The sequence below is a fragment of the Mobula hypostoma genome, chromosome 11 (genome assembly GCF_963921235.1).
Source record: "Mobula hypostoma chromosome 11, sMobHyp1.1, whole genome shotgun sequence".
NCBI classification, from domain to species: domain Eukaryota; kingdom Metazoa; phylum Chordata; class Chondrichthyes; order Myliobatiformes; family Myliobatidae; genus Mobula; species Mobula hypostoma.
The window spans coordinates 3,151,393-3,161,274 of record NC_086107.1 but is presented as its reverse complement, the minus strand read 5'-3'; the positions used below and the strand labels follow the sequence as shown (position 1 = coordinate 3,161,274).

The 9,882-nt window shown below is 46.2% G+C and overlaps 1 protein-coding gene across 2 annotated transcripts in view; it reads right to left on the bottom strand.

The window, feature by feature from the left end:
• Positions 1–9,882, bottom strand: part of LOC134354214 (alpha-parvin) — a 108,737-nt gene that overhangs the window by 9,652 nt on the left and 89,203 nt on the right. For both annotated transcript variants that reach the window (XM_063063110.1, XM_063063109.1), the window contains 2 exons: positions 9,285–9,353; positions 2,857–2,958 (listed from right to left, as the gene is read on the bottom strand). In XM_063063110.1, coding sequence (XP_062919180.1) covers positions 2,857–2,958; positions 9,285–9,353 — 171 coding nt within the window. The remainder of the gene's footprint in view (positions 1–2,856; positions 2,959–9,284; positions 9,354–9,882) is intronic.

Here is a 9,882-nt window from a genome sequence, read left to right as displayed (position 1 = left end):
TCATTACAGAATGTCTCTCTGGGGCTTCCTGCTCTCTTCCCCTTTTTCCCCAACCATGACTCCCCTCTCCCCTCTCCCTTCCCCCTTCCCATTCTCAGACCACAATAGAGACCATATCAGAATCAGGCCGATCATCACTCACATATGTCAAGAAATGTGTTTTTTTGTGGCAGAACAGAGCTATGAAATGACTACAGTACTGTGCAAAAGTTTTAGGCCCACAGAAGGGACAGGGTGATAGTAGATGGAACATATCCTGCCTGAAGGTCAGTGGCTTGTGATGTTCCACAGGGATTTGTTCAGCAAGCCCTGCTCTTTCTGATGTTGGATGAGGAAATGAGGTGGGCTAGTAAGTTTGCAGATAACTCAAAGGTTGGTGGAGTTGTGGGTAGTGTAAAAAGTTGTAGGTTACAATGGGATGTTGATAGGATGCAGAACTGGGCTGAGAAGTGGCAGATGGAGATCAATCCAGAAAAGTGAGAAGTGAATCAATTTTGAAGGTCAAATTTGAAGGCAGAATACAGGGTTAATGGCAGGATTCTTAGCAGTGTGGAGGAACAGAGGGATCTTGGGGGTCCATGTGCATAGATCCCTCAAAGATTGTTTAGATGATATATGGTGGGTTGTCCTTCATTAGTCAGAGGACTGAGTTCAAGAGCCACAAGGTAAAGTTGCAGCTCTATAAAACTCTGGTTAGTCCACACTTGGAGCATTGCATTCAGTTCTGGTCACCTCATTGTAGGAAGGATGTGGAAGCTTTAGGGAGCGTTCAGAGGAGATTTACCAGGACGCTGCCTGGATTAAAGAGCATGTCTTATGAGGACAGGTTGAATAAGCTTTTCTCTTTGAAGCGAAGGAGGATAAGAGCTGATTTGTTAGAGGTATAAAGATGATAAGAGGCATAGAGTGGACAGCCAGAGACTTTTTCCCAGGGCAGAAATACAAGGGGGGATAATTTTAAGGTGATTAGAGGAAAGTGTAGGGTGGGGAGAGGGGGGAGATGTCAGATGTAGGTTTTTCTCTAAAACGTGGAGAGTGGAATGCCCTGCCAAGAGTGGTGGTAGAGATAGATACATTAGGAACATTTAAGAAACTCTTAGATGGAGTGAGGAAAGTCCCGCTGTCTGATCGATTTAAGCTCAGGGCCAAATTGGAAAGATCAGGTACAGGCCAGATCATGCCCCAGAGCTCTCTGAGAGCAAGGAGCGACCCCATGTTTAGACAATTTAAGCGCCAAGCCAGACTGAAAAGTTCAGGCTATCGGGACGAGGCACGGGATGGGCCTGTTCTGCCTGGTTCTGCACAGTTCCGCTCGTTACTCTGTGGCATTGACTCAGCTCTGCTCTGAACTGAGGCTGTGGCCTGCTCTAGCTGCAGTGTGCGTGGCTTCGTGTATTTCGTAAAACTTCAGTTCCAAGTGTTATTTTATTTACTTTTATTGTTTGCATGATTTCTTTCTCTCTCTGCACACCGGGTCTTTTTTTAAAATTGGTTCATTTGGCGTTTCTTAGTTTTGTGGCTGCCTGTAAGGAGATGAATGTCAAGGTTGTATAATGTATACATACTTTGATAATAAATGTACTTTGAACTTTGATAGGCACACAGATGATAGGAAACGGGAGGGAAGAATTGGAATGATCTTGGGGGAGGTTAAAAGGTCAGCACATCCTCAGCTGAAGGGCCTGTTCTGTGCTGTACTCTTCTACGTTAACCCAGTGATCTTCCTCGGCACTGTCTCCAAAGCATATCCTTCCTTAAATGTGGGGATCACAGCTGCACTACTCCAGGTGTGCTCTCACCTGTACCTTGTGAAGCTTCTTTTCAGTCAGGGACTTGTGGGTTTTGAAGTTTTGTGGGTTAATTCTTCTTCTTTTTCGAAAGTCCATCACCTCTACTGGGACATCGGCTACCAAGAACAGCTTGCCAGAGTCCTCAGTCCTTGACCAAAGGTTGATATAATGTACTTTGAACTTTGATAGGCACACAGATGATAGGAAACGGGAGGGAAGAATTGGAATGATCTTGGGGGAGGTTAAAAGGTCAGCACATCCTCAGCTGAAGGGCCTGTTCTGTGCTGTACTCTTCTACGTTAACCCAGTGATCTTCCTTGGCACTGTCTCCAAAGCATATCCTTCCTTAAATGTGGGGATCACAGCTGCACTACTCCAGGTGTGCTCTCACCTGTACCTTGTGAAGCTTCTTTTCAGTCAGGGACTTGTGGGTTTTGAAGTTTTGTGGGTTAATTCTTCTTCTTTTTCGAAAGTCCATCACCTCTACTGGGACATCGGCTACCAAGAACAGCTTGCCAGAGTCCTCAGTCCTTGACCAAAGGTTGATCAGCCCCTTGGCTTCTGCATTCAACACACAACCTCGTACATCTTCTGGGCAAAGGTCCTTCCTCTCCCAGGGGTGAGGTCTTTGGAGCTCCTGTTGGAGTTTCTGTGGCTCTTGGTTTTTAAAGGATGGGGTTGCTAGCCACATGGCCAACCACCCCTCCTTTCAAAGTTGGGCCATAGTGGAGTTGAAGGTTATCTGGCCTTGGTAAATTGCCCCGTGTGTGGACAAGTGGTGGAATCTGGGGTGGGGAGGTGGAGGGGTTTGCAGGGAACATGGGGAGAACAAAATGGGATTTGAACTGACTCCTGGTCCAACTGCCCCTGTTAATGGACCTTCCCCAGTGGAAAGGACAGGAGGAGGCACAGGGCAGAGCTGCCAGTGGAGCTGGGTCACAGTTTGGAGCAAGTACCATGTGTCCTGCCTCAGCTCCTCTCATTTGGAACCGATCACATGAGATAATCGAAGCTCCTCGTGCCGGGTTCAGCACCTGTCTATGGGTCAAGGGGAGAAACTACTTACCTTGTGCTCAAAGCTGTCCGGGGTGAGGAAGAAGTTGTGCAGAGGTATGAAGTAGTTCTCCACAAGCCCCATAAGTAACACGAGGTAGACTCCATCGGCAAACTGTAACAGACAGTTGAATCAAGACATTAGCACCCAGTCCAGACCAATATCTCAACAGCCTGGGAGGGAACGTACCTCCAATACAATGACTCCAGGAGAAGACCCCCCCACCCTCCATCTCCAAAAATCTTCACCCCTCTCTCCCAAACATCAGCTTCTCAGGCCCACCATGTACGCTTAGTCATCCCGTGATATCACAGCATGGGAAAGTATGGGTATCTCTGCCCCCACCCCATAGCCCATTTTATACTAGAGAAAAATGAGGTGTCACAGTTGGTGCAACGCAACTACAGTTTCGGGCGTTCCAGAGTCCAGAGTTCAATTCTGGCACCGCCCAGAAGGAGTTTGTACTTTCTCCCTGTGACTGTGTGGGTTTCCTCCGGGTGCTCCAGTTTCTGCCCCCAGTCCAGAGATGTACTGGTTGGTAGATTGGTAAATTATCCTTGATTAGGTTTGGGTTAAATAGGTGGGTGGCTGGGTTGTGTGGTTCATTGGCCGGTAGGCCTGTTCTGTGCTGTATCTCTAATTAATCATAAACAGACAAACGAACAAGGACAACCAGTGCCCCTTGAGCTGAATCAGGAAGAACAGCCAAAATTGTAGACCACCAGATGTTTGAGGGTGTGCACAAGATAATATCAGACCCAATGACATCCTCACCGAGGGGTCAGAGGCGGAAAGGGTGAGCAGCTTCAAGTTCCTGGATGCCAATGTCTCAGTTTCTACTCTGGGCCCAACACATTGATGCAATCAGTAAGAAGGTGTAGAATTCTGGTGCATAGAGTTAGGAAACTACAAGGGTAAAAAAAAAACCCTGAAGGGAGTTACTATATATACAGGCCTCCAAATAGTAACCAGGACGTGGGCTACAAATTACAGTGGGAGACAGAAAATGCATGTTAAAATGGGCAATGTTACAATACTCATGGGGGACTTCAATATGCAGTTAGATTGGGAAAATCAGGTTGGTGCTGGATCCCAAGAGAGGGAATTTGTAGAATGCCTATTAGATGGATGTTTAGAGCAGCGTGTGGGTGAGCCCCCAGGGGGAAAAGCTATTTTGGATCGGGTGTTGTGTAATGAACCAGATTTGATTAGAGAGCTTAAGGTAAAGGAATCCTTAGGTACCAGTGATCATAATATGATGGAATTCACCCTGCAGTTTGACAGGGAGAAGCTAAAGCAGCTGTAGTATTATAGTGGAGTAAAGGGGACTACAGAGGCATGAGACAGGAGCTGGCCAAAGTTGATTGGAAGGGGACACTAGCAGGGATGATGGCAGAGCAGCAATGGCTATGGAATTGAGGGAATCAAGTAGTGAGACCATGGAAACTGTACAGATTGAAAAGGAGGAGGTGCTTGCTGTCGTGAGGAAAATTAAAGTGGGTAAATCCCTGGGACCTGACAGGGTGTTCCCTTGGACCTTGAAGGAGACTAGTGTTGAAATTGCAGGGGCCCTGGCAGAAATATTTAAAACGTCGCTGTCTACGGGTGAAGTGCCGGAGGATTGGAGAGTGGCTCATGTTGTTCCGTTGTTTAAAAAAGGATCGAAAAGTAATCCGGGAAATTATAGGCCGGTGAGTTTAACGTCAGTAGTAGGTAAGTTATTGGAGGGAGTACTAAGAGACAGAATCTACAAGCATTTGGATAGACAGGGGCTTATTAGGGAGAGTCAACATGGCTTTGTGCGTGGTAGGTCATGTTTGACCAATCTGTTGGAGTTTTTCGAGGAGGTTACTAGGAAAGTGGATGAAGGGAAGGCAGTGGATATTGTCTACATGGACTTCAGTAAGGCCTTTGACAAGGTCCCACATGGGAGGTTAGTTAGGAAAATTCAGTCGCTAGGTATACATGGAGAGGTGGTAAATTGGATTGGACATTGGCTCGATGGAAGAAGCCAGAGAGTGGTGGTAGAAAACTGCTTCTCTGAGTGGAGGCCTGTGACTAGTGGTGTGCCACAGGGATCAGTGCTGGGTCCATTGTTATTTGTCATCTATATCAATGATCTGGATGATAATGTGGTAAATTGGATCAGCAAGTTTGCTGATGATACAAAGATTGGAGGTGTAGTATACAGTGAGGAAGGTTTTCAGAGCCAGCAGAGGGACTTGGACCAGCTGGAAAAATGGGCTGAAAAATGGCAGATGGAGTTTAGTACAGACAAGTGTGAGGTATTGCACGTTGGAAGGACAAACCAAGGTAGAACATACAGGGTTAATGGTAAGGCACTGAGGAGTGCAGTGGAACAGAGGGATCTGGGAATACAGATACAAAATTCCCTAAAAGTGTCGTCACAGGTAGATAGGGTCGTAAAGAGAAATTTTGGTACATTGGCCTTTATTAATCGAAGTATTGAGTATAAGAGCTGGAATGTTACGATGAGGTTGTATAAGGCATTGGTGAGGCCGAATCTGGAGTGTTGTGTTCAGTTTTGGTCACCAAATTACAGGAAGGATATAAATAAGGTTGAAAGAGTGCAGAGAAGGTTTACAAGGATGTTGCCGGGGCTTGAGAAACTCAGTTACAGAGAAAGGTTGAATAGGTTAGGACTTTATTCCCTGGAGCATAGAAGAATGAGGGGAGATTTGATAGAGGTATATAAAATTATGATGGGTATAGATAGAGTGAATGCAAGCAGGCTTTTTCCACTAAGGCAAGGGGAGAAAAAAACCAGAGGACATGGGTTAAGGGCGAGGGGGGAAAAGTTTAAAGGGAACATTAGTCGGGGCTTCTTCACACAGATAGTGGTGGGAGTATGGAATGAGCTACCAGACGAGGTGGTAAATGCGGGTTCTTTTTTAACATTTAAGAATAAATTGGACAGATACATGGATGGGAGGTGTATGGAGGGACATGGTCCGTGTGCAGGTCAGTGGGACTAGGCAGAAAATGGTTCGGCACAGCCAAGAAGGGCCAAAGGGCCTGTTTCTGTGCATGGTTCTATGGTTCTATGGCTGGAGTTTCTGGGAAAAATTTGGAAGGCGCAGGATAGATATGTCTCAAAGAAGAAGTATTCTTAAGGCGGGATGATGCAACCACGGTTGACAAGGGAAGTAAAAAACAACATAAAAGCGAAAGAGAGAGCATATAATAAAGCAAATATTAATGGGAAGTTAGAGGACTGGAAGCTTTTAAAATCCAACAGAAGCAACTAAAAAAAAATTCATAAAGAGAGAAGGGATAAAATATGAAAGTAGGCTAGCCAAAAATATCAAAGAAGGTACCGAAGTTTTTTTTTCAGATATATAAAGTGTAAAAGGGAGACGAGAAGAGATACTGGACCTTTGGGAAATTACACTGGAGAAGTAATAATGGGGGACAAGCAAATGGGAAATGAATTGTTTTGCACTTGTCTTCACTGTGAAGACACTGGCAATATGCCTGAAGTTTGAGAGTGCAGGGGGAGCAGAAATGAGTGCAATTACTATTACTAGGGAGAAGGCTCTTGGGAAGCTGAAAGGTCTGAAGATAGATAAATCATCCAGACCAGATGGACTGCACCTGAGAGTTCTGAAAGAGGTGGTTGAAGAGATTGTGGAGGGATTAGTAATGATCTTTCAAGAATCACTAGGTTCTGGCATCATTCAGAAGGACTGGAAAATTACAAATGTCACTCCACTCTGCAAGAAGGGAGAGAGGCAGAAAAAAGGAAATTATACGTCAATTAGTCTGAGCTCAGTGTTTGGGAAGATATTGGTATCGATTGTTAAGGATGAGGTTTTGGAGTACTTCGAGACACATGGTTTCCTCAAGATCTTGCCTGACAAATCTGTTGGAATTCTTTGAGGAAATAATAAGCAGGAAAAACAATGGAGAATTGGTGGATGTTGCGTACTTGGATTTTCAGAAAGCCTTTGACAAGGTGCCACATGAGTTAAGAGCCCATTGTATTACAGGAACAATACTAGCATGGATGAAGCAGTGGCTGTTTGGCAGGAAGCAAAGAGTGGGAATAAAGGGAGCCTTTTCTGGCTGGTTACCAGTAACTAGTGGTGTTCCACAGGGGTCTGTGTTGAGACCAATTCTTTTCACAGTATATGTCAATGATTGGCTGATGGAATTGATGGCTTTGTTGCAAAGTTTGTAGACAAGATGAAGACAGCTGGAGGGGCAGGCAGTTTTGAGGAAGTAAAGAGGCTACATAAGGACTTAGATTAGGAGAATGGGCAGAGAAATGGCAGATGGAAAACTGTGTCAGGAAATGTATGGTCATGCACTTTAGTAGAAGAAATGAAAGGGTTGACGATTTTCTAAATGGAGAGAAAATTCAAAAATCTGAGGTGCAAAGGGACTTGGGAGTCCTTGTGCAGGATTCCTCCAAGACTAATATACAGGTTGAGCCTGTGGTAAGGAAGGCAAATATGATGTCAGCATTCATTTTGAGAGAACGAGAATATAAAAGCACGGATTTAATGCTGAGGCTTTATAAGGCACTGGTGAGGGCTCACTTGGGAGTATTGGGAGCAGTTTTGGCCATCTTATCTAAGAAATATAACTCAGACACATTATATGTTCATAAGGTAATATTACCACAAATAAATTAACAAATAATGGTGCATATACAAGTTAAAAAAAAATAAGCAGTACAATGTTACTGGCATCTCATATATGATGAGACTGACACACAGTGAAGGGGAGTTCAGTAGTCTCACAGCTTGTGGGAAGAAGCTGCTTCCCATCCTCATCCTAACGCTACATTACTCCTGACTGATGGTAGGGGGTCAAAGAGGTTGCTGGATGTTTGGGAGGGCCCTGCATATACCACGCTCCTGAGGAAGGGGTAGAAGAGAGACCTTGATTATTCTCTCAGCAGTCCTCGCAATCCTTTGTAGGAGTTTGCAGTCGGATGCCTTGCAATTCCCGTACCAGATGCTGGTGCAGCTGGTCAGGACACTCGATGATGTTCCTGTAAAAATTGGTCAGAATGGAGTTGGGGTGGGCGAAGCCTCACTCACCTCAATCCCCTCAGGAAGTCGAGACAATGCTGTGCTTTCTTGACTAAAGTGGTGGTGTTGAGGGACCAGGTGAGATCGTCCATTATGTGCACTCCCAGAAACTTTGTGCTACTAACTCTCTCCACAGAGGTGCCAGGCACGTGAAGTGAGGAGTGGTCAGCCTGCACCTTCCTAAAGTCCACAATCATCTCTCCGCACTGCTCTGCTACCACAAATCAGCAAACTTCACATCATACAGCCTGAGAAGATGCATCTGAGTTGGGTTCAAAGCCAAGAGGTAACCGTTACCAGTGCAGACCACACAGGTTGGGTCTGATCTCTGGAAAAATTAACTCTAAGAGGGGATCCTGGGGTTCTTGTAGGATTTCAACAGGACGATGTCTCCAAAAGGTCCAGGCATGTGGGACAGACCCAAACTAAGTATAAATATTTGAAGTCCTCTGTTGGTCTGGGTTGACCATGGATGTTGCATCCCAGCTGACTACATGATACACAAGCCAGAGCAGTATGATAATGGAGAGCAAGCTGCTGCCCATGCGGCCGGCTTCTCTTCTCCATGCAGCTGATCATCCAAAGGAACAGTAGGGACCAATATAGTTTGGCACCAATGGCCTCGTAGGAGTTGCCAGTCAGTGTTCAACTCAATTTAGGACTGCCTTAGAGATTCCACCTCCGAATTTTTCATCCCAGTTTACTCCCAAAGCCTTTCCCATGAGTGGGTAAAGCCACAAGGCAGCAGAGGTTGGAGATTAGAGTTTTCCTTCTTCTGGATGAGCTGCCAACCACATCTGCCCAGAGGATCTGTTTCTGTGCTGCACTTCTCTGTGACTCTGGGGATATATTTTAATGTGACACGGGGAAGTTATGAGGGGAGGGTTGTCAGAGGTAAGTTTTTTTTAAAAAACACAGACGGTGCTGTGTGGAATGTGCTGCCTGGGTGCTGGTAGAGGCAGGTACATTAGGGACATTTAAGATTCTCTTAGATTGGCACATGGATGGTAGAAAAGTGGAGGGCTACGTGGAAGGGATGGGTTAGATTGATTTTAAGATTAGATTAAAATGTCAACACATCATCGATGACCAAAGGGCCTGTACTGAGCTGTTCTGTTCTATGTATTATGCAGAGAATTGTGGACACAGTACTGTCAATCACAGCAAACAGCCTCCTTCTCCATGTCCACGCTTCTCACTGCCTCATAATCAAAGACCCATCCTGGACATTCTCTCCTCTCCCCTCTCCCATCAGGCAGAATTTACAAAAGCCTGGAAGCAGGTCCCACTAGGCTCGAGGACAGCTTCTATCCACTGGGTAGGCATCTCAGCCCGTCAGCCAGACGAGGCCTCTGGCCCACGGCCTGACCTGCCACTCACCTGGGTTTCCAGCTCGGTGACCTCCAGGTTCAACTTGTTCAGGTGTTTATTGACAAACGTGATCAGCGTCTGCAGAGAGAAAACAGACAGTTCTCAAAACCGAGAGGCCCGCTTGCTCTGGCGAGGTGTGTGTGTGTGTGTGTGTGTGTGTGTGTGTGTGTGTGAGAGAGAGAGAGTGTGCGAGAGTGTGTGTGTGTGAGAGAGAGAGTGTGCGAGAGTGTGTGTGTGTGTGTGTGTGTGAGAGAGAGAGAGAGACAGAGAGAGTGTGCGAGTGTGTGTGTGTGTGTCAGTGTCTGCTCTGGGGAGATGTGTGTCAGGCTGTGTCTGTCTCCGTGTGTTATATGTGCATGTCTGTATCTGCCAGTGTGTGTCTGTCTCTGTATCTGTCTGCCTGTGTCTGTATGTTTGTGCACGCACACAAGCATGCATTTACATAAGGGCAGGGATAGGAGGGAACTAGTGGGGGAGAGGGAACGAGTGGGGGAGGGAATGAGCTGGGGGAGAGGGAATGAGTGGGGGAGAGGGACTGAGTCGGGGAGAGGGAATGAGTGGGGGAGAGGGAACGAGCTGGGGGAGAGGGAATGAGTGGGGGAGAGGG